The sequence below is a fragment of the Equus asinus genome, chromosome X (assembly GCF_041296235.1).
Source record: "Equus asinus isolate D_3611 breed Donkey chromosome X, EquAss-T2T_v2, whole genome shotgun sequence".
NCBI classification, from domain to species: Eukaryota; Metazoa; Chordata; class Mammalia; order Perissodactyla; family Equidae; genus Equus; species Equus asinus.
Window position 1 is genome coordinate 115,097,658 of NC_091820.1, and position 26,034 is coordinate 115,123,691.

The following is a 26,034-nucleotide window of genomic DNA, read 5'->3' on the forward strand; positions in this document are numbered from 1 at the left end:
ACTCTTCAAATCATTCTGACTTTTCTTTCTGCCATCAGCTACTCTGTGCTTTTAAAGGACTCATGTAATTAGGTTAGGCCCACGCAGGCAATCTCCCAATCTTAAAGTCAACTGATTAGTAATCTTAATTACATCTGCAAAATCACTTTGCCACGTAACCTAATGTAATCACAGGAGGAACATCAGGGAGTGGAAATCATAGGAATCATCATAGAATTCTGCCTACCAAACATTTAGTATATTTTGTGATGCAATCTGAAAATTTCATTCTTGTAGTAGATGTGTATTCATTAGGATTAAGTTCAGTTCTAAGTGAAAGAAATTTATTTCTTAAATAAGATAGAAGTTTATTTCTCTCTCATGTAAATATATGGATAGATGATTTAGGGTTGGCATGGCAGCTTCACAGTCACTAAATCATAAGTGACCCACGTTCCTTCTGTTTTATGTTCTGCCATCTTCAACACATAGTTTCCATCTGTGGTCCACAATGACTGATATAGCACCATTAATAACAAATGCATTGCAGCCAGTGGAAAGGAGAAAAGAGGAGAGGAAAATACTCATCATCTTTAAAAATGTTTCCGAGAAGTTGTATTCCTTTCTTCTTAAATTCCATCAGCCAGAACTTAGTCACATGACCAAACCTAGATGTAAAAGCCCCTGAAAGATTAAAGTCTGTCTATTCTGGTGGCCAAAAGCACAGCTGACATTTGTGAGTTCATTATCAAGTAAGAAGGGTAGATTAGATATTGAGAAACTCTCTGTCTCTGCCACAGTGTTTAGCTCATTAACAATTATTAATATGGCAGCTTTTTGTGCTCCATTATGTCATATTTTATGTTTTCTATATATTTTATTGTTTTTTCTCTTAAATAACATGGTATATATTTTCTCTGTTTATTGTATTATATGTGCATATTTCTTCTGATAATGTAGAAGCATTGTACTCTGTTTTTAGTTCTACTAGTACTCACTAATGGTTATCTTTATAGTTATAAATTTATGGAATGTTATATACATATATCTACATTTATAAAATATCCTATATTTTTGTAGCCAGTATCCAGAGCTGGTATTAGAGAGAAGTAAGGGAGGTTCCTGGAATACCGAATTTAAGAAGGCATTCACTCTTTTGTGTAAGTGTAGTGTTGGCACTTGAAATTGAATACTGCCTTAAATCTAGACCCCTTGCTTGCCTCACGTTTCATGAGTTCTGTTTTTACCCTGAGGACTTTCCAGGCATTGATTCACCGCCTTCTAGTGTTGAAGGTTATTGTGAAGTAGTCTCAGGGCACCCTGATATATACCGAATTGTTCTGTCTGAATGTGTTAAAGATTCCTGAAGTCCATTCACTTTACCAGGGTGTGTCTCAATGTTGATGACCCATTTAACACTTTTCCTGGGAATACTGTACTTTTTCAACCTATGAATGCAACTCGTTTAATTTATAGAATGTTTTCTTGAATTGCATCTTTGAATATTTTTTGAGTTTTTTTGGTTTGATTCTCTTCTTTGGGAATAATATTTGCAGTTAAATTGGATCTCTTTTGCCCATCTTACATAGATTTGATTTTCTTTCTATTCCCTTAATATTATTTGTTTATTCCATTATTTTCCTTTGCTTTTCTCTGTCCTGTTCTTCATGTGTCTTACTGTATTTTCAGCAGTATCTGTACTCTTGTGTGTTGCTACCAATGTTTGCTTCATTTTCATGAGTTTTTTCTCTTTTGTTACTTCCTAAACTCTACTGTCTCACATTTTATCCCTTTATATTGTTTCATTATAACTGCATCACTCTCCTTTGAGCTCTCTGGTTTATATCCCATGTCCTCTCATGGCAATATGTTTTGTTCCACTTTTTTCTATTTGGGGGCAACATTTCTTTGATGAGTACTTATCTGCCATTTATTTTTTTTATTTATTTCCTTATTTTTATTGTAGTTTCTTTGTATAGATTCTGTTCTGGTTCCATCTGGATTACTACTCATCTTTGAATGAGGTTAGTTCTTCCTAGACCAGCTATCAGTGGTAGGCTCATGGAGGGGACAAACCAATGCACTGTTCTGACCAACAGGAATTCTCCCTGGTTCAGAGTGGAGTTCCTTTGGATACAGTGTGTGTGTGTGTGTGTGTGTGTGTGTGAGAGAGAGAGACAGAGACAGAGACAGAGACAGAGACAAAGGCAGAGAGAAAGCTATTTTGGCTTTTATTTATCTCCAGTCAATGAATATTGGAAGCTGTAGGGCTACTCAAAATTCAATCTCTCTCCTCTACCATTCCTCAAAATGATTACTGTAAAGGTGATATATGTATGTGTTTCCTTGTTCAGACTTGAACGCCCTTCTGCCCATGGAAGCTTCCACCAGCAGTCTATAGATCCTATTCCCATTTTTCTAAATAAAGGATTGTTGGTTTATTTCACAGTGTGAGCTGATTACTTTGGGGAAGTATGCTCTGCTTTGTCTGAAAACTAGTCATCTCGAGGCATCTCCCTACACTCCTTGATCATTATGGCACTTGGCAGCCTCTATCCATTCATTGTGGTTCAGACATCTGTTTCTCAGTCACCTTGTTGGGTAATTTCAGAGATAAGAAAGGGCAGGGCCAACTTTATTCTGCCATTCTAAAAATGTAAGTCACTTCTAGATTTTCCTTATGCCAAAATGTCTTTCTTCTCTGCCTATGTGACAAATTCCTACTTATCCTTTAAGTTTTAGCTGAATTGTTGCACACTCTGTGAAGCTTTATATGATTTTTTCAAGATAACGTAGGCACTCTTTCCTCTATGTTCTCATTGTATTTTGGCCATAGGTATAGTATAGGACATACTACATTGAGCTGTAATTGTTTGCATATCTGTCTTTCTACTAGTCTGAGTTTTCTAGGGCAGGGTCTTTAATTTCCACCACTTGCTTGACAAATAGTAAGTGTTCAGTAAACATTGTTGAATTATTGAATAAATTCCAATACATATTCTGCAATGCCATAAAAGTTGTCTTTCTAAAGCACAAATCTTATCACCCTGGCACATAAATTGGTAGCTCCACATTTTCAAGAGGAAAATATCCAAACTGTTTGCCATGGCATACTAGGCTCTTGCAAACTGGCCCCAAACTACCTTTAAGTATCATCTTTTATCTACGTCTTAGCCAGACTCAATTTCCTGCAATTTCTCGAACATGCCATGCCCTTTAATACCTCTGTGTTCATGCACATTCTGTTCACTCTGCCTGAAATGTCCTTCCTTTTCCTTTCTGCCTGGTAAATTTGTATTCATACTTCAAATATCAACTTGTGTGTGAAGGCTTTTCAGATTTCCCTAGTTTGTTATTTAATTCTCTATGTTTTCATTGCATGCATTTTCCATATATCTTTATTATAAAACTCACTAAATTGCATCATAATTGTTTATTTATCTACTTCCCTATGCTACTCACTGATTGTGAACTTCTCAAGCTCAGGGAAAATATCTAATTATTCATTTTTGGGTCCTCAGTCCTTAGCACATGATAGGTGCTTCAGAAATGCCTGTTGAATAAATTCTAGCATTAAAATAAACTGTAATAAATGCCAACAAATATTTTCATTTTAAATTTTCAAAAGTATTTTTTTCTACTTATATCTTCCAGACACTTCAAATGACTTTACTCACTGAATAAATTTTGGACATAAATAATGACTTGCAGAAATCTTTGATGAGCTTGCTCTTATAGAACTCTTCCACTACTTGGCACTTGCCTACTAACTTGAATTTGAATTTCTCCAAGTGTGGTTTCTTTCAGTAATCTTAACTAATCAATTGGATCGACCAGGCAGTGAACCAATCAAACCTGTGGTGATTGGCTGTCTTGACAATTGGGAAAAAAATATTGATCTTATTCTGGTCAATTGTCCTAGTTGTATAGAGAAGGGCTAATAATGCCATCAGAATTACTTTTATCAGCACCATTAGGTCTAAGTAAGCAAGCTGTTCAGTAGAAGGCCTATGGCCACATTTGTCTTTAATCCTTATCTCTCCCCATACATCTCCCCATATCTCTCCTATAACAGTGCCTTGCTCCCAAAGGAAATTTTAAAATGTTTAACAACTTAAAAAGTCTCACAAAATGGTAATAATGTTTCACACAATATCTGAAGTAAAGTAAATTTATACATCATAGTTAATTATGTTTAAGTCATCAAATTGATTCTTTTCTCTTTTTAACTCACTGGCACATGCAACATGCTGCTAATTATATAGAGAAATCTTATCACAATGGCTTGGTCTATAGTAGATTAAGATTGCAATACTTATATTAATAGTTCAATCATATATCTATAATACATTTTCCTCTTTTAGAAAATGTTTTCCAGAAGACGTTTATTTCCTTTCTGAACCAATAAAACTAAATTTAACTGAGTTTCTTACTAAAATTCTTCCTTTTGTAAATATACTCACCATTTCTAACTTAATTTTTTAATCTTTTGGCTAGAGGTACCTGGAAATTTAAACATTTTTGTAGTCTAGATGAGCAATTAAACATATTAAGGCTTCAATTTGGTATGGAGTACATTATGTAGGAAAAAAATATTACTATTTAATATATATACTATCCCCAAAGTGTGTACAAAAGTTTGAGGTTCACTTCTTCATTACTGTAATAATAACTGTAGAGGTATAATGTCAATACAAGACAAAGTTTTGAAAAATACGTGCAATTAGTATAAGCAGTAATTTAAATATTGTTCATAATGTAGTATCTTGAGAAATGTTCCTGCCTGGAGCAAGTATTTGGTTTTCTTATGTCCATATCCCTCTTGGGTTAATTAGAAATGTTATTTTATCACATCCATGTTGGAAAATGTGACATTTAATACAACTGATTTAATTAACAGAAAAAGATGAGCAAATTGCTGACCTAATTTTCCTGCTACACATTACACATATTTGTACTTCACACCTTTCACATGGAATAAGAGTTATATAATGCAACAACTGAAACTCCTAAGAAACTAGAAAGAAACAACATTAAATAATTTTCTTTCAAAAAACAAATTTCCCCTTTCTGGTAAATGGGTAGTAAGTTTGAAGTGAACTAGAAATAGAGCATATCTTAAATAAAACCAACAAGCAAAAGTCCCAAGTTACGAAAATCACAAATTTGGGGGCAGGATACTTATTCATATTCTAATGTGACTGGATTTTCTAAAAGATTACTTTATATCGTGATCTCACACAGCAGGTAAACCTATTAAGTGATTTGCGTATAACGCTTTAGGAACATGCTTCATGCATGTAATGAGAGACACCTGAATTTCAACATAGCACTTAAAAACCTACATTCTTAAACAAGCTGGCAAGTACTCCAATGTACCATGATAAGGCAGCAGTGCTGCACATTAACATTTATAAAGGCCTATAAACATATTATTGGAGAATGATTTTCTGGAGCAAAACAAAAATTGAACTGACATGGACAGGGAAAGAGCCAGAATGGTGAAGAAGAAGCAGCAGTCTTTTCTCATCCATATCAGGACTGTGCAATAAACTACCCTCTTCTCTCTCATACTGTCAGGAGAAAACGATGTTTAGATTAAACCTCGCTAAGGCCTAAAAGGAGAATTTGTCAGAATTTTCCAGTTTACTACCAATGCAGTATTGATTTGCTAGGGCCCTTCTTTCTATTTTATTTACACTAATTCAATCTAGAACAACTGAAACCTAACTTGTTGGAAAGCAAGATATTTCTTTATTTTAAGTCTCACAGGCCCAAGGTATAAGGTACAAGAAAATATGTCCAAATTATTCGTTCTGGTTCTTGTGGGCAAAGACCAACCTCTTCTTTGCAGGCAAACTATTATCAGAGAAAACCACTTTTCTGCTGAGATTTACCTTGGGCTAATTTCTTTTTATAAAATTATGGCTCTTAGAAGAATGTGATAAAAAAAAAGTTCCAAATGACTGCCCAATTTAGCAGACTCGTGACTCTAGTTCTAGGCAGCTGCTTAGAAACGAGAAGTAAAACAGAAACATCTTGATAAACCTTCTTGTGGCTGAAGCTGATAAAAAATGACAGTATTAGTTTGATGTACAAATGACAGAGCCTAGGGAGAAAACTACACTTGAGGGAAAAGAGAAAATTACTATCCAAATCCTTACTACTTCTTATGAAAGTTCTACAAAATAACAGAAAGTACCCTAAAGACCTCGGACTAAAACAAAAGCAGCCAAAGGTTAAAATAATTTATGCACATATGTTGAAGGCAGGTTATAAAAATATATATCAAGCACTTAATCCATGGAGCTACTATTGTCTGTTTCCCTTCCTTTCCTTTCTTTCAATTTTGTGGTTGTTTTGTTTTGTTCAGGTTTGTCATGTTTTTCCTTCCTGAGGTACCTCAGTATCAGCTGTGGCACTGTTTGACACCAGTAAGTCTGGGAGGACTGGTGAAAATGTCATGAGTTGATGGGTTTATGACTCATTCAAGGCTGAAATGTGGAACTTTCATTTCCCACTCTTTTTTCAACTTTTACAGACATTTCCTCAAACTCTGACATGACTCAAGATTAGTAAAATCTCACTTTAACATCTTGTACTCTTTAATCCCAGTATTCCTTTTGGCTTGACTGTCCTGTAGACTTACATTTCTTGACCATTTTGAGTGGGTTGATTGATCAATTCTAATTGGAATGCTTTTTTAAAAAAAATCAATTTATGCGTTATTTGATAGAACAAGGTGGTATCTTCATAAACAAAAGGTTTAATAGTTTCCACTGGAATGACCAGAAAATTCAGTCAAACAACATATCAATTTAGGCAACATCAAATGAATCAAGATATTTGACAATTTTGATTGACTTGCTTATTTTCATAAATCATTCAAAAAGATACATGTATGTGCATATTTATTTATTTATGAACACTCAATCAATTGGTGTTTGCTATTTCTTAGTCTAAAAACGAACTATGCTAACTATAAAGTTATCCTACAATGCTTACTTGACTCGTAGTCTAATTGTGATTGAATATGGTTATGTCTATATGCATTGATTTGGCATATCACTCGCAGCTGTATTTCCATGCACAAATTAGCTCAAATATTTTACCTATAAAAACCAGTACAGTCATCACAAACTGAAACTAAACAAATCCAGGCAAGCAGAAAATAGGTCTGACTGATTCAACTATTAAAATAGGAGTTTAAAAACCACTGATTTTAATGAGCTGATTGACCAAATCATTCAGAAACCAAACTGGTTTACACATACAACTGCCCTAAAACATCAATTATGCAAGAAATAGTTGAAATGAATAAAAAACAGTTATTCAGTTCTGTGTAAAGACATAGCCAAAAAATATATGCCAGGAATTACATATCTATATTTATTTATTCATTCAAAAATATTTATTGAATACCTAATAAGTGTTCAAAACTATTCTAGGAGCTTTAAAGACTTCAGTGAACACAACAGACAAGGATCCAAGCCTTTGTGGAACTTATAATTCTGATAGGAGGAAAAAGACAATAAACTATAATCACAGAATAGAAGTAAATTATATACAAGATGATACAAGCTATAGACAAAAAAGAAGAGGCAGAGCAGGGTAAAGGATATTGGCAGTTTGGGGTTGGGGGTAAAAGTTGCAATATTATATGGTTTGGGTCAGAGTAGACGTCATTTAGAAGGAGACATATGAACAATGACTTGACGAGATATGAAAATTAAACATTCAATATCTGGAGGAAGAGAGTTCCAAGCAGAGGAATCAGCTAGAGCAAAGTTTCCAAAGCAAAAATGTGCTGAAGATTTTTTTGGAGATTGACAAAGATGTCAGTGTGGTTGAAGCAGAGCTAACAAGGGGAAATGTAGAAGGAGGTGAGGTCAAAGAGATATCAGGGAGCTGGATCATGCATGGAGGGCATTTCAGACCACTGTAAATATTTCATCCTGAGTGAAATGAGAAGCCATTGCAACATTTTTTAGCAGAATAGACTTATACTTTAAAAGGATCACTCTGGGACACAGGAAGACCTCTTGGGAGGCTGCTGAATTAATCCAGGTGAGAGATGATGGTGGCTTGGACAAGAGTGGGGTTGGTAGTAAAGCAACAGTGTCTGCTGATAGAGGGGATGCAAGGTATGAGAGCAAGAGAGGTTTCAGGATGACTCCAAGGCTTTTGGCCTGGGAAAGCGGTAGGATGGAATTTCCATCAACTGAAATGCGGAAGTCTGCAAGTGGGGAAAGTTTGGGGTACAGGGAAGACTAGGAGCTCAGTTTTGGAGAAGTTAAATTTAAGATACCCATTAGACCTGAGTGAAATTATCAAGTAAGTTCTTGTAAATGGATGTTGGAAGGGGGGTCTTGGCAGAGAAGTAAATTTGGGACTCATCAGTATATTAGATTGTGTTTTAAGCTTCAAAACCGTATGAGATCACTGAGTTAGATAGTGTAAATGGAGAAGACTTTAGAACAAAGATTGAGCACTGGGACTCTCCAACAGTAAAAGGTCAGAGAGAAGAGGAAGAATCAACAAATAAGATAGAGAAGTGACCACTGAGATAAGAAGAAAACTAAGAGCGTGGTAACCCAGAAGCCATGTGAAGAAAGCGTAGGGAACTCACAATTGGTCAGGGAATGGGCTCCTCCCTTATTTTTATACTTCTTTTGTTTTGGTCTTTGTTTAGCAGTGATAACCCAGATTTATAAAACATGTAGTAGAAGGGAAATCTTTGGAGTATTTCACAAGGCTGGCAATTTCTCATAGTAAAAGTTATTAAATCTTTACGCTGAAGACTTGTGCAGGCCACACATCTCTCTAGCTGCAGAATTATTTCAGCAAATATAAACTTGCCAAGGAACAATGAAAATAAAAGGTAAGTTATCTCGTTTTGCACTTACAAATATCAAAATAAAGTAAAATTATTTGAGCATAAATTTCCAGATGATAGTACCCACAAAATTGAAAAAAGAACATTAAAAATATGGACTTTGAGGGGCTGGCCCCATGGCCGAGTGGTTAAGCTTGCATGTTCCGCTTCAGTCGCCCTGGGTTCACTGGATTGGTTCCTGGGTGTGGAACTCCACACTGCGCATCAAGCCATGCTGTGGCAGCGTCCCACATAGAAGAGCTAGAATGACCTACAACTAGGATATACAGCTATGTACCAGGGCTTTGGGGAGAAAAAAAAGAGGAAGATGTGCAACAGATGTCAGCTCAGGGCCAATCTTCCTCACCAAAAAGCATTAAAAAAAGTATGGACTTTGGCAAATAAGAAAATGCTATTTAAAATCAACCCCTTAGCATAATAGTCATTTGTTCATGGAAACAGAATTATGTGTACACTGCTGAAATTGTTAAGTGGCAAATACGTGTTTTTGGTTTCAAAGGAAAATAGTATGGTATATATCACATGAAAGGTTTGAAATTCGCAGCTGTCTTTTTGTTTTACAACTGCTAATTTTGGCAGACAACTTTGAAACATAAAACTGCTGGTTCACTGGATAACAATACTTCCATGCCTTGCTTCCTCTGTAAGACAGAAAATTGATCTCCAAACATAGCTTTTTCAAGTAAACAAAAGAGTATGTCTCTTCCACATATGGGCCTCTAATTTCATGACAACAATCAGAATGAGCAGGTGACAATAGTAATGTAAGGAGCAAGATATTACCCCCAGCCTAATAGATTTGTTTCTCACTTTATTTTTAGAAGGAACACATACCAGAGAAAAAGCTGTGTTAAAGAAATAAATTAAGAGCTAGACCTGGGGATCGCTATACAGGGAATCTTTTATAATCCTGGGCTCTTCTGATTTTTTTTATCAGGGAAGGTTTTTTTTTTTCATTTCTTTTAAAATATTGGAAAGAACTCTGTAAGCAGCAATTGTTGATTATTTCAAAAAGTGGTCTAGAAAGCAAGTGAGTTGGATTCATCCCTCTGTGATACCATTTTCATTTTATTTACTTTTTAATTATATTAAACTAAAAAACGTAACAGCACATAGTACAAAGTTCTAAACCTACAAAAGAGCACACAGGAAAACACGTCTCTCTCCAACTCCTGTCCCACAGTCACCTAGTGCCCCTCCACAAATGCAATCAGGATTATCCAGTTATTTTGAATACTTGCAGAGAAATTCTATGCATAGTCAAGCACATATACATGTAGCTCCATTAAAAATCACACATCAAGTGTAGTGCACTGGACATCATGGTTTTTAAACTGTGGGTGGTTGTGACCTATTTGTGGGTTATGAAATAAATTTACTGGATCACAATTAACATTACAAAGACAAAAAATAAGAGAAGAAAAAATGTCACAGTTTGTTGTTCATAGTAAGGGTTGGTATTGTGAAATTTTTGTTTCTAGTTTTTATTTTTATTAATAGATTCTTTGTGAACTGGGTCAAAATGTAAAATGTCTGTCCTACTCTAGGTCACAGACAAAAAAGCCACTGCTATACACAATAATTCAACCCTGTGGTTTTTGTTTAATGATGTATATTGAAGATTGTTCCACTTCAATACATACAGAATTGTCTCATTTTGTTTGCGCTAAATATATTTTAAAAGATTTCAGACATCCACAAGAGGGATGAAGAGCAATGTTATAAACACCGTGTACCCCCATCACCCAGTTTAAGAAATTATTATAAATAAATAAGTATAAAAATAAATGTAGTGTCAATAGAGTTGAAATCCACCTTGCAAATCCTCCTAAGCCATTCTACTTCTCCTCCTACCACTTACAGATGGTTCTCCACTTATGATGGTTTGACTTATGATTTTTCAACTTTACGATGGTGCAAAAGCGATATGCATTCAGTAGAAACAGCACTTTGAATTTTGAATTTTGATCTTTTCCCAAGTTATCAATATGTTGTGATGTTGGGCAGTGGCACTAAGCCGCAGCTCCCAGCCAGTCATGCGATCCCGAGGTTTAATCAACGGATACACTGACAACCATTCTGTACCCCTACAACCATTCTGTTTTTCACTTTCAGTACAGTATTCAATAAATTACATGAGATGTTCAACACTTTACTATAAAATAGGCTTTGTGTTAGATGATTTTGCCTAACTGCAGTCTAATGTAAGTGCTCTGAGCATGTTTAAGGTAGGCAAGGCCAACCCACGCTGTTCGATAAGTTAGATGTATTACAGGCATTTTCAACTTAGAATATTTTCAATTTACAATGGGTTTATTGAGATGTAACACCATCGTAAGTACAGGAAGATCTATATGTCTTATTCTTTGTAAGGCTGCAGAGTATTCCATGGCATAACTGTACCATAAATTATTCCATAATTTAGCCTCTTATTGATGAACATTTTGATTTTTATCCCCAAATTTTTGATCTTTCAAACAACGCTAATGTGAACATCCTCATACATAGCCCTGCGTACTCATTCCATATCTGTAGGATAAATTCCAAGAAGCGAAACTGCTGAGTCAAAAGAGGTATATTTTTTGCTAGATATGCTAAATTTCCTTTCATAGACTGTATGTATTTATACTCCTATAACCAACATTTCATACACATTTGTTAACAAAGTATATTATCAAATTGTTATTACTGCCATTGTGATAGGTGACAAATAATAACTTATAGTCCTATTATGCATTTCTCTTAGGAATGAGGTTAACATTTTTCATATGTTCATGAGCCATTCTCATTTCCTTTTCTATGGCCTATATCCATTTTTTTCCATTTTGCTGTTGGGGCTTTTTTTCTTATTGACTATAAGTACTCTTTACATAAGAGGAAATTAACCCTTTGTCTCTGGATGCTACAAATATAGCATGACGACATTTTTGTTTATGGCTTCTATTTTTTTGTGCTATATATAGAAAAGCTTTTCCTATTCTAGGGATAGGAAAAAGTTCTCTTGTATTTCCTGCTAGCATTTATTTTCATATGTAAATTTTGATTCAACTAGAATTTATTTTGGTGTAGGGAGTGAGGTAGAGAACCAGTTTTATTGTTTTCTAGATGGCTACCCAATTGTCTCAACATCATTTTTAAACAATTCATGTTTTCCCTATTAATCTAAAATGCCATCATTATCGTATACTATATTCTCATTTGTATTTGTATCCATTTTCAGACTTCCTCTTCCGTTAGAACACTTTGTTTACTCATATACTAGCAGCACAGTAGTTTAATTAAAATGAACTTAAATATATTTTTAACAACTGGCAAACTTACTATCACAACATTATATTTTTTATCAAATATTTTGAAAGTGTTCTTACATGTTTACTATTTTTCCATTTGAACATTAGAGCCACTAAGTCAGGGTTATTATAAGGTCAATTGACATTTTTACTGGAGGCATGTTAAAATTATAGATTAATTTAGGGAGAATTTTATGATACTGAGACTCATCATCCAATGACAGGGTATGGCTTTCTGTTTATTTCTGTTTTCTTCTATGTTCCTCAATAGCATTGTAGTCTGTGTGTATGCGTGTGTGTGTGTGTGCAGGTGTGTGTGTCTTGCTCTTTTTACTGGTTTATTCCTAGGCATTTTGATTGTCATTGTTGCTACGGGAAAAGTAATAAATTATTCAACTATGTTTTCTGATTGGTTGTGGTTTGTACGGAGGAAAACTATTAATTTGTGTGCTAATGTTGTACCAAATTAATTTACTAAATTCTTGTCGTTTGTATTAATTTATTGTTAGGTTTTCTTAGATTTTTTTAGATACACAATTATATAACCTGCAAATAACGTTACCTCATTGTTTCTAATTTTATTCCTCTTATTTCTTTCTCTTTTCTAAAGGCGACAGTTGCCACCTTCATAATAAGCTTAAAGTAGTTGGTGAACGTGGACGTACTTGTTGGGTTCTTGACTCTAATAGAAATCCTTCTAGTGCATCCTCACTTAGAATAAAACTGGATTTTGTGATTTTACATACTCTCATGCTAAGGAACTAGGTATACTTTTAATTAAGATTCTCTATCAAAAATTGATGAGTGGCAGTATAGTGGATAAATGCAAGGATATGGAGTCAGACTGCCTAGGTCTAGAATCCTGGCTTTGCCACTTACTAGCTAAATGACTTTACTTATCCTCATTGAGCCTCAGTTTCTATATTTGTAAATAGGGATATTATTAGTACCTAAGACATAGACTGGTTATGAGAATTAAACTCATTAATATCTGTAAAATATTTAAAATAGTGTCTGGCAGAGAGTAAACACTGTGTGTTTGTTAAATACAACATTGGGTTTTATCAAACGCCTTTTTAGCATCTCTGCAATTTTTCATATGGTTTATCTATATTTATCTATTCATACAGTAAATTAGAGTAACAGAACTCCTAATATTGAACCATCTTTGCATTCCTAATACAAATTGCACTTAGTTGTTGCGTATTATTCTTTTATTGCTAGACCGCTTTTGTCAGTATTTTAGTTAAGAATTTTGCATTAGTATTCACAAGTACAATTGGTTTATAGATTTATTCTGTGATTTCACTTTCTGCTTTAGATCTCAATGCTTTTCTTGCTTCCAAATGATTAAAAAGTATTTGGAAGCTTTCACTTTTGTTATGCTCTGAAAGCATTTAAGTAGCATTGAGATGATGTATTCCTTAAAGTTTTGGCAGATTTTACCTATGAAACTGTCTAATACTTTTCTTGTTTGGATACTTCTTCGGCAATTTTATTTCTATTATATAAATTAGAGAATTTAGATTTTCTCTATCTTTTGAGACCAGTTTTGGTCAATTATATTTTTATTATAAGATTATTCTGTCCAGGTTTTAAAGTGTATCTTAAAAGAGATGCACAAAGTAGTCTCTTGTGAGTCATTCGATTTCCTCTTTATCTGTAGTCATTTTGACATGCTTATTTCTTATCTTCTCTCCTTTTCTTGATTGTGTTATATATATTATTGCCTTCCCCCTAGAATTGGCTCTTGGATTTATCTATTAACTCTAGATTTTTTATGATACACATTTCAAAAATCAGTTCAATTAAAAATGAGGAAATGTCATTATGAAAAAGAGATGATAAAAGGTTCAATTCCTGAATCAATAAATAATATGTAATGCTTAGCACAGTTATGTTTTTTTACATTTCATTGAAAAAATTGCAAAAAGTATTTTAAAGTAAATCATCTAGGACTAGTGAGGGAATACTGAAATGGCTACTCTCATGCTATGCTAATGAGAGAGTATGAATTCAGAAATAATTTGATAATATATATCTTGAGCCCTAATGCAAAAATTATTGAATTTGGTAATTTCATTTGTAGAAATCTACTGTAAGGAAGAAATAAGAAATGAACCAAAGCTTTGACCACAAAGAAGTCTAATGTAGCATTTTTATAGTAGCAAAATACTGCAAATGTTAATATCCAAAAATAGGGCATAGTTAATTAAGTTATAGTACATCTACTTAACTAATATATTTAAAATACTGTTTAATAAAGACATGGTACCATGGAACATGCTTATGTTTTAATTCAAGTAAAATATCACGTTGCATGGATCCTTAAAAAGTAACACAATGAATTCACTAGAAAATGCGACTAATATTTTATTTGGGCCTGGGACCTTGAGGTTTTCTTTCTCTTACTTTTCAGTAATTTCCCAATTTTCTTTATCAATCTTTTTGCTAAAAAGTATTACTTTCAAAAAAGCTCACTAAAGAACAGTCAACTTGCTTCTGAAATAGCCATCGTGATTTCCCTTTTCTCTAAAGTTATTATTCCAAAAAATAAACTAGGACATACATTAATAAAACCCTCACCTGCATGCATATAAATTGTGGCTAGATTGCATTCCACTTCACATACACACACACAAAATTAACTCTGACCAGTAATCTCACAGATATCTATCAATAGTTAAAAGATGGACAGTGAAGGAAACATGAATGACTTAACATAAACCCACGCCCAAACCCAGAAAAGAACTATCAAAGTCACATGTCCTAACTATGGCAACTGGAGCATCATTTTCTAATTCAGAAGACAGTATTATTTTATTTCTAGTGAATATAGGCTCATTCATAGTTTTTCTTACATTTTCTAAACTCCTTTTAAAGAAATCTATTGATAAGCTACCTCTATAAGCACATTAACTCTTTTTGGCTACATTCACACTACTTAACGTACTAAAGAAATAAGTGACTAAACAATACATTCAGATCAATTATGAAGATTAACCTAAATAATTCTAATATTTTTTGTTGCCTACATTATTTATACTGTAACTTCTACATTCAAGCTTGTTTTCACATAAACATATCTATGATGCAGAATACCATACATTTATTATTATTATTATTATTATTATTTAAAGATTTTATTTTTCCTTTTTCTTCCCAAAGCCTGCCGGTACATAGTCGTATATTTTTAGTTGTGAATCCTTCGAGTTGTGGCATGTGGGATGATGCATCAGCATGGCCTGATGAGCGGTGCCATGTCTGCGCCCAGAATCCGAACCAGTGAAACCCTGGGCCACCGAAGAGGAACGTGCGAACTTGACCACTCGGCCACAAGGCTGGCCCCTAGATTTATTATTTTTTTGTATATACTTATATTCTATTTTAAAATTAACATAAATTTTCAGTTTACTTTTATAATTGCGGGCCATATAATATTTTTAACAATTATATCTATATCTATATCTAGCTATCTACCTATCTTCTATCTTTCTATCATTTCCATATACTTCCATAAGCCATAAAATATAGATGGTTAAATTTGACCACTTAAAATTATACAGCTCTATATCCACACACACAGAGACACATCTTATGAACTTATTTCAAAAGGCAAATGACAAACTAGGATAAATGCATAATATGTGACCAAGGCTTTTTTTACCATTAACATATGAAGTGTTCTTGAAAATTAATAAGAAATATGAAAATTCAAGTAGAAAAATGGGTGAAGGATGTCAACAGGCAATTCAGAGAAAAAGAAATGCAAGTGGTCATTAACATATAAAAAGATGTCCAAGCTCACTCGTGAATAAATTGTGAAATAATAGCACAAAAAGTACCATATTTCATCTAGTAGACTGGGTATTAGAAACCTTTTTCATCATTGCCAGTGTTGATAAGGATATGAGAAAACAGGTGCATTAGTAGGAAGCTAAATAGATTGTTTAACAGGGAAACTTCATAATATGTCTAAAAATGTTAAATGTACATACCCTTGGCCCATCATTTCTACTCTAACAGGTGTGCAAAAAGATGTGTACAAAGATGTTAAATGCAGTACTGTTTTTAATATCAAAGCACTGGAAACCTAGATGTCCACCAACGGGGGACTGACTAAATAAAAAATGATACATACGGAAAAAGAACACTAGACAGCCATCGAAAGGAATGAGGCAGATCTATACTGCAAATATGGGAAAATATCCAACATATAATATTAACTCTAAAAACGTTATTGGACTTTCTACAGTATGTTATCCCATTTGTACACGTACAGAACATTTGGGAAAAGATACATAACACAGTGTTAATGCTGGCTGTCTCTCAAGAGTGGCACCTGAAATGCAAGAGGGAGAAGGATTTTTCACTTTAAATCTGTTTTTATTGTTTTAATTTTTAAACCATCAGCTGATCTTACGTCAATACTAAAAAAAAAATACTAGTTAAAATTAGCTACAAAAAATATGAACTTGTTATATCTAACTTTATAATGGCTTGAATTTCAATATCATCAAAATTGTTTTCAATTTTAAGAGTATCACAGTCACCACAGAAGTGCCTCACCCACATATAAAGTAATCCCAATGACTTACCCACTTCCTCTGATCGTGTAACGTCTCCAAAGGAGCCATTAAAAAGTCAACTGCACTGTCTTATACATGCCTAATGGGTCCAACAGAGCCATTAGGATGTCAGTTATATGGCAGAGCTCCTGCCAAAGCTATTACCAAGTCATTGCATTGTTTCACACACTTCCTTCGACATTCAAATGGTTCCCAGGGAACTGTTATCACTGCTATGGAAGTGTCCTATATAACTTATACTACCAGGGGAAAACAAAAAAGCAAAGGAAAGAAATGTAAAAAAACAAACAAATTCCCTCTATTAAATACACACGAATGGTCCCCATGGTCAAATATCAGAAGGAATAACTCCTCATTTGGGTATAACTACCACATGTCATTCAAGAAACCCAGGTGTCAGGCTAGCCATGTTTTTACAATTCCTGCTGTTTCAATGAAGCAATTTAGGGCCTGAGAATGACATATGCATGGCTATGATGGTTTGGTGTTTATTGGTAGCACATGGTATATTACCAAGTTTCTGTGGTACGCAGTACAGAAGCAATGGGGAGCAGCACTAATGGATTTTTGACTATTATGGGATTGTATCAGATAATCCCTTACCTATAAAGTTCCTGAGCAGAACACAGGCAGCTCAGCTGCCCAACAATCATGGAAATCAACAGTGCTTCTGAGTAGTTGAAACCCCAGTTCTACCTTAAGAGGCTACTACGATGACAAGAGGAAATACAATAGTACAAGTGAACCCTTAGCCAGGTCTGAAGTGTTTCATGGAATTTCCTCTCACAGTCTTCTATACTTAGCAGAATAATATTGTTGGCTACTGAAATGATGTATTATTTAACGTAAGACAAGTGCAAGGAATTTTACCCAGTTGAAAACAAGGAGGAAGTAGGCCGGACTCTGCTAGGCTAGAGAGTTTCCTGGGACACCAGATGTTTCAGAAGCCACATTGCATGTCTGGCCAACCCTTGATAAGGAGATATTTCACCCTGTAGCACCTACCCCACAATACATGCAGAATAAATTCTTGCTTAGTGATAAATACCCACAACTAACATTTATTGAATATTTAATATATAACAAGCACACTGTGAAGTGTTATATATCCATTTTCTCTTTTTTTTTTTTAAAGATTTTAATTTTTCCTTTTTCTCCCCAAAGCCCCCAGTACATAGTTGTGTATTCTTCGTTGTGGGTTCTTCTAGTTGTGGCATGTGGGACGCTGCCTCAGCGTGGTCTGATGAGCAGTGCCATGTCCGTGCCCAGGATTCGAACTAACGAAACACTGCGCCGCCTGCAGCGGAGCGCGCGAACTTAACCACTCGGCCACGGGGCCAGCCCCCCATTTTCTCTTTTAACCCTCCCACACACACAAAACTGAAATAGGTAATGTCTCCATTTGACAGATGAGGAAACCGAAGCTTGGAGAGCTTTAGTTACCTGTCCAAGGACACACAGCAGGCCCGTGGCAGAACCAGGGCACAAACCTAGGTTTCTCTTATACCACATTCCATGCTCTTAACCACTCATTGTACAGAGAATATGGTTTATTAGATTGCATTAATATAACCATTTTTACATTAATAAATAGTTTCACATGCTTTGTGGTCTCATAGCAAACTGCACATATCTTTATCATAGTACCAACTAAATTGTATTAAAATTAGTTCTGTATTCTGTCTAGTAGACCTCTTTAGGTTATTTGCCCACTTGACTCTGACTGCTCTGCATTGAGAACTGTTCCAAGGATCCAATGGGTGGGCTCCCAGAAAGCAACATTTGTATTACCGACATTATTCCCTGGTTGTAGCTTATGGGACCGGTGGTAGACGTCTGATTCAAGCTGGGAAAATTATTCTGTCCCCTTGGAATTCAGAAATGGCATGGAAAAATATCCAGTTAATCTCAACTTCTTTCCTGAACAGAAGAAATATAAACTGGGGAGCTGTATGAAATTTTATGCCTTCCTTGTGGATGGAGATTTAGAGAAAGTCAATCTGCAGAGACAGGACTGAAAGAAATGGATTCAGAAGCAAGAGGCAAAGTCGGGACAATTTTTCTGATCTAGTACCATCTTGCGGTCTAGCAATACTCTTGCCCTGGTCCCATGAAGCATTCTCATGCCCTTTCAATAAATTTTTTGTTTTTTTAAATCTAGCTCAAGTTGGTTTCTGTTTCTTGCAATAACAATAATAAATAACAATAAACAGTCCTAACTAATAGGGTGTCAATCTCTTTCACTAGACCGTAAATTCCTTGAGGCTGGGTCGTTGTGTACTGGTCATCTTTTATATATATCCTCACTCTCTGATAAAGAGACTGGAAAAGAGTAGGTGTTCAATAAATATTGTTTGCACAGAAATATCATTATCAACAAAAATATAGCTATAATTTCTTCACGATTTATACTTTATTAGTTAAAGATTACAAATGGTTTTTCTCTACCTATTTCTCTCCATTTAGCTTCTTAATAAGCAATTTCATTTTTACTTTTTATAATCCAACTGTTTCATTTAGACCATATGTGAAAAATACATTCTTGGAAATTGATTATTCAAATTTAGCTGCTGATATAGCTTTTCCTCCAGCCTAATGTATAGTCAAGTGTCATTATTGAGAAATACCCTAATCACTGAGGTTGATGCTCAAGTAGGACTGCCAAATCCTTCTAAGGAACGCCCATTGGATCACCTGTCAGAGGCAGAGGTGTGTGTTAGATGACCAGAGGTTTGACCCACTGTAGCAATTCTATCCTTGTAAGATCAGAGAAGATCTACAAAAAAATATCTCTCAGTTTTAATTTTTCCCCTCAGAACAATGCACATATCTTTGGTGCCTACTGTGTTCCATATCCAGTGGCTAAGTATCAAGGCTAAAACAGCAAATAAACCAGGCCCTGGCTTCAAACAGCCTCCCGTCTAGTACTTACTAAAAACCATTGCGAGGATAGAAAACACACAAGTATTAGCCTATGATGAACAGTAATGTTTGGGAGTAAGGTGAAATGGGAGTGGAGAAAGGGTAAAACGAGTAAAGCGTTATGATTGTATCAGTGTCCTGCTCACAGGCCTCAGGATGAAGCTAACTTCAGTAAATTTGCATGTTTCCTAATAGACCATTAAGCATCAATAGACAACAAAGGGTTTACTTAGGATAAATTTGAGGGAACGGAAACAAAGTGCATTAGTGTTCTGATTGCCCTGTGAAAGCCAAGAAATCCAGATTCCCTTCTGTTACTTGATGCTCTCCCTTCCCTGTACTACAGGCCTCTCAGTCCAAGTGTTTCAGTACTGAAATTGAGGGTTATTTATTTTAATTCTTCATGGGTTATAGCATGCCAGAGATTTAAATTCAATTAGGGGTAATCAAATAGAGTTTATGAAAGTGAGAAAAAATAAGTATTTTGAAAAGCTTGACCAATTAATGAAATTAAAGAAATAAGTTCTTATAGACATGATTCTGGAAATGTAAGTAAAAAATGCAAGTCATAATCTCCTAGGATGCGTAGAATTGAAAGAGTCTTTGAAATCCCTTCTCAGAATCTTTTTCAACTAAACAATTCACCCAAATTAACAGTTTCCCCATCTTCACTTTTCTCCCACATTTACAAGAATGAAGTTTATACCATCCTAAGCTGGTCCATGACATTATGCCCATTGCCTCATCAATAATCTAAAAATCAGAATGTATAGGATGGCAAAAACAAAATAAAATGTCATTCACACTGAGGCACAGAGATGGGGGGGCATGGAGTCAGAGGTAATTTCTGAAATACATAAACCCTAAAACTTTTAAGCTGCTTCCCTCTTTCAAATATAGTAAATATAAACTCAAATTGGTAAAATAGATGCCCTGCTAGGCTTGCTTTCATACATGGGTGAGGTCATTGGGAAATAAACAGCAACATTTGCACATAAACTTCAGGTTCAATTCATTGAGAATAACTTATTTCTTCAGATTAACATGCTTTTAGAAAAACCATTTACAGTCTCATCTCAACTCAAACCTCCTTTGGGAGAATTTATGGAAATGATGAAGGCAGGTCAGGCCTGATTATCACTTAAAATTTATGGAATCCAAATTAGTAAAATCCTGCTATAGGTCATAAATAAGATTCTAAATTGTATACTCCTTATTTAAAATTAGTAATAGAAGTCAGAGTAAGACTTACAGAACTCTGAGCAGAGAAGAGTTGTTCGAGTTCATGTCTTATATTCATATATAATCTAAGGAAGGGAAAAAATGACTATTTGGAAAACAATCTGTTGTATTTAGTTAACTGGTTTCTCAATTGCTGTTTTACCTCTTCCTGCTATGTAAGATGCAGATAACAATAGAATCTATTTCACAGAGCGGTCATGAGGATGAAATGAGATCAAGACATCAAAAGTGTGTTTGGAAGTTGTGAAGTGCAGATCAATAATAATAGTGAATGTTAATATTTTACTTGTATGTTACAAGTACTATTCGAAACCCTTATGTTCATTAATTCATTCAATCATCACGAAATCCTACCCACAAAATCCAGTACATATTAACATTATCCTTATTTTATAGACGGTGAAATTCAGGCACAGAAACTTCATGTAACTTTCCCAAGGTCACACAGCTGTGATTTAAACCTAGGCTATCTGGCTCTGCAGTACAAATGTTTAATTACTGTGCGCTACTGCCTCTCAAAAGATGAAGTCATTCTTGGAGGTGCACATTGGGCCAACAGAGGCTTGCAGTTAAGGACTAGTTTTTGGCAGACTGGATTGTAGGTTTTCCTTGGCAGCCCAGCCCAATTTTGTAGTATTTTATCCAGTTCCTAAAATAAACCATAAGCAAAGTAAACCTACACAGAAAAGAAAAGATGCATGTCCTTCACCCCTGAGTCTTCCAACTCTGTCTCAGTCAATAGTGTTACATGGTCAAGCTAGATGGTTCATTAGACTGAAGGTCAAATGAAACTGAACAGCCCCAAATATTCCTGAAAGTCCCTAACACATCCAAGGTGTAGGGCACATTAACACAGTACAGTGGCTCAGCAAGGTAAAAAGTTCTCATGGTGGGGGTGGGGGAGGATAATGTGCATTTTATTATTATTATTTTTGCTGAGGAAGATTAGCCCTGAGCTAACATCTGTTCCAGTCTTTCTCCACTTTATATGTGGGTTCCCACCACAGCATGTCTGACGAGTGGAGTAGGTCCCTGCCCAGGATCTGAACCCGCAAACCCAGGCTGCCGAAGCGGAGTGCACTGAACCTAATCACTACACCAGGGGCCTGGCCCTGATAATGTGCATTTTGATAAAGCTGATTTTAATATATCTTTCCCCTGATATCTTTCCTCCAGCACTTTTCCAATTTCGAGTCATTGCCCTGTGGTCAGATGTGAGGATCCTCCCCCAAAAGTGTTTGATTTTCACCAAAATCATTTATAAATATTGCTTTCAGTATCCGTCTTCAAAAGGACAAAGTCCAATAAGCACAATGAAGGCAAAAATAGAAGGAAAACAATGTCCCCTCACTGAGAAAAGACAGTATAAACACAGGTTTACAGAAAAGAATGAACATTTTCATTTGAAAGTGTTATTTATAATGGATGACACAGATGTAGTGTGATTCTAAAGCCAAGCCAGAGCATCTGAAGGAAAAGACCAAGGCCATTTGCTGAGGCACTGTAAAGTTATGACAGTATCTGAACTATACTAAATTAATGGCTAGAGCCATGCAAAAAATCGTAGATAACATAGGAAATCATGAGGCCAAACCCCACTCAACCTGGTTAGCCCCCACGCTAAACCAGCGTTTCCCTATCCCACTTTAAATCTTGTCTTGTCATTCTCCCCAGCTCCTCGCTCACCTCCTCTTCACTATCAACACACACGCATGAAGTTTTCCAGAGGAAAGAAACCAATAAGCTGCCAATGAACTAATCTTTGACAAGTTAATTAACCAGGCCTGTGTGGTGTTTTTCAGAGAGGCAGGGTTCCACTTTGCGGGGTGGGTGTCAAAGATGGGGTGAGGTAAAAATAATGTGTTCAAATATTTGAAAATACTTGCCTTGAGTAGACCCAGCTTGAGCCTCCATGTCACAACAAACAGGAGAGAATTTAAAACCTGTAATGTCAAACATATCACTAATTAATCTCTGTCCAAGTCATCTTGGACTCCTCAATCTTCAACCCTTACACTTCATTCAGTAGCATTTTTTTAATAACAAAGTCAATGAAATATGATTCACATACCATAATGTTCACCCACTTAAAGTGTACAATTCAGTGTTTTTTAGCATTTTCACAGAGTTGTGCAACCATCACCACTGTCTAATTCCAGGATAGTTTCATTATCCCAAATAAAACCTCATACCTAGGGTCTTGCAGGAATAGAATGGTGGAGCTTCATGAGGAAACTTCTTTCTTTTATTTTAATGTTTCAACCCAGTGAACTGGCTATAACTTCCTTTGTCAGGAGTGAAGTAGAGAGAATAAGTCCTGGTAATACAGGAGATCATCTACCACCCAATTTCCATATATTTGGTCCTTATTTTCCCTGTTTGACAGTTGAAGCCCAGAAAACTGTAGGGATCAGTCCAAGTTCTCCTGACTTCCATCCTACTGCTCTTTCACTGACATGCAAATGCATACATAGGTCAAATATGTTCCCTTCTCATTTCCATAATTCGCCTCCTACACTCTTGGCCAAAGTCAGCAATACGTACATACATACGTAAAAATAAACTAAAATGATCAAGACCCCAAGGACACTTGGTGATATTAGAAAGTGTCATGGCCTATAATTTAGGAAATTATATCCTAACCAGTGGGCAAACAGTCATTCCTGCTTGTATCCTTGTAACCGGTGTCCTCTATGGGCTAAAGGAGGCACAGGAGGACAGACTAGAAAAAGTTGCAGCTACAGGGCTGTTGGCTACCTTTTGGCCACCTGAGAAAATACTGATTAGCCACTGCTAACAGACCAGGCCTTTGTGGTTGTGGCGATGGGGCCTATGAAATTTAGACAAACAGAATGATGGAGAGACTAGATTAATGTGTTTAATAAGCATTAACGTGCTTTTTATGAAAGGATTTTGCTCTTTGGTAGGGACAAAAGAACAGAAATAAAATAAAGCAACCCCTCCCCAACAAATCAAAAAGACAAAACTTTTCCTTTTTCAAAAAATTTAAAGAAAATAACACATAATTACAATTTAATGATACTCCTGTTATTGTTTATCGTCTGGCAAATGGCTAATGTGAATTTATCTTCTGGTGTTTTTAATCATTTCAGTCTAACTTGGTTAATTTGAATCTGTCTGTACACTGGACAGGTTAGTCTGACTCAAAAGAGAAACCTCATACAGAATACACATGCTATACAGTTATTCATCTCATTGTTCATATATTGATATAAAGCCACAACACTTGAAATGAGTGCTTTCTATAACAAATCTTACTAGTATTGCACTGGAAAACAAAGATGAAATAAAAAGTGAGTAATAAATAAGATATGTACAGTATTGCTTACTACACGAGATTATTTCCCTGGAGGGATCACCAGAAATAAAGTATTTTATCTACCATTGTAAATAAATATGTCTATTTGCCAGATATGTAGGTGCATGCCTTCTCCATGGGACCCTGCTAACTTGCATTTCCATCCTGCATATTAAATGGAAGTAGGCAGACATAGGGATGGAAAACAATTCAAAGACTAAAACTGTATTCTCTCTGGGGTTTACTTAAACAGTATAGATAGTTCCATTACCATTCTCCCCATCAGACTTCCTTTCATGGTCAGTGTCAGTCAAGGACAATGCGGAGTTGGCCCTGCTGGACAAACAGGAACTGTGCTCTGATTTCATCCCCCTTATCCACATTCTCAGTGCATGGTCAGGTGAGGCAGCGCCTTCGGTCTCCGTGTCCACATCAGATCCCATTTCTAGCTGGTAGCCATGCCGAGAAACATTGTGCATATCTGTCTGGTAGCCAGAGCACAGAGTGTGAGGGGTTTCACAGAATTCCATCTCTGAGAAGAAACAAAGTTCAGAGAAGAAGTTTAGAAACATGAATAAATACCCAATAAGATTCTACTTTTAGTCCTTATGTCTTCCTCCCCCATTGCTAGTAATTATGTGTTTTTGCAAAGTTAGAATTCTGGCCTTTTTATTTATGGTAGCAAGGATTCTGTGCTTATTTTGCACTTCTGTAGCTTAAAATTATGCTCCTGTTGATTCTTACAAGGTTCTGGAAAAAGCATGCCCAAAATAGCTTTATAGCTACAATTTAAGGTTGCACAAAATGTAATGAAATACGTGAGTGCAGAGGAGTATAAAGTGTAGAGAGCTGTCCTTTAAAAGAGAGTTCTCTTCTAGGAAGAATGTATGATCTGTAGAGTGCACCTACGCTTAAAATATTAAAATTATTGGCTTTTCTAAGTATTTTATACACATTAGAGCTAAGAATAAATAATTCAATGTAAAACCAGTGAGGAAAAAACATTAAGTTTAAATATACTTTTCTGAAGTATTTTTCCTAAAACAAGTTAGTCTAAACATTAAAGTTATGAGTACTTAATATCATTATTTCCCTTGTCTCCAAAGGAGTTTGAGGCTTAATTTATGCTAATTATTTTGTTTCATTCATTCTTTCTACAAATACATTAAAAATATTTAGTTGTATATTGCACCTCAGCAGTGTTTCATAGTTTGGATTTTCCCCTCTTTTCCCCCAAGTCTTAGAATCAAAATATTTGGGGTCTTACAGATGATTTAACAAATCCCCGTTTTACAATTGAGAAAAATAAAGTCCAGAGGGTAGATGTCAGTTGTCCATAGCCTACATCACATAGCAAAGGAACTCTTTTTCCTAAAACACACATCTGGACGTGGTTTCTGCTAGACAGGAATGAAGCCCCATCAACTTACTGCATGAATATCAGGCATTCAGTCTTTCAGTCAATTTTGCATTCAATTATGGCAAGGTGTCAAAAGGGGGAAAAGATGCTTTAACAGTCCCTAATAAGTTAATGAAAAATGACCACATGCCAAGACGTATCATCTGAAATGTCCATGTAATACTCAGATAAGGTAATCCAGGGATGTTGTACACTGCATTGGATTTTCTCAAACTGACATCAGAGAAAGGGTATGTCATTTGGCCAGGAAGAAGCTTAACTGAGTGCATCTAATCCTCAGCACATATCAATAAAATGCAAACCCTAAAATGAATTTAATTCTTTGAATACAGAAAGTGCTGGAATTTAGATAGATATATACTAGAAAGATGAGTGCA

General features: G+C 35.4%; 1 protein-coding gene across 2 annotated transcripts in view; it reads right to left on the reverse strand.

The window, feature by feature from the left end:
* Window positions 1-26,034, reverse strand: part of TENM1 (teneurin transmembrane protein 1) — a 748,343-nt gene that overhangs the window by 442,894 nt on the left and 279,415 nt on the right. For both annotated transcript variants that reach the window (XM_070502852.1, XM_070502851.1), the window contains exons 4-5: window positions 24,509-24,769; window positions 22,805-22,861 (exon numbers count right to left, since the gene is read on the reverse strand). In XM_070502852.1, coding sequence (XP_070358953.1) covers window positions 22,805-22,861; window positions 24,509-24,769 — 318 coding nt within the window. The remainder of the gene's footprint in view (window positions 1-22,804; window positions 22,862-24,508; window positions 24,770-26,034) is intronic.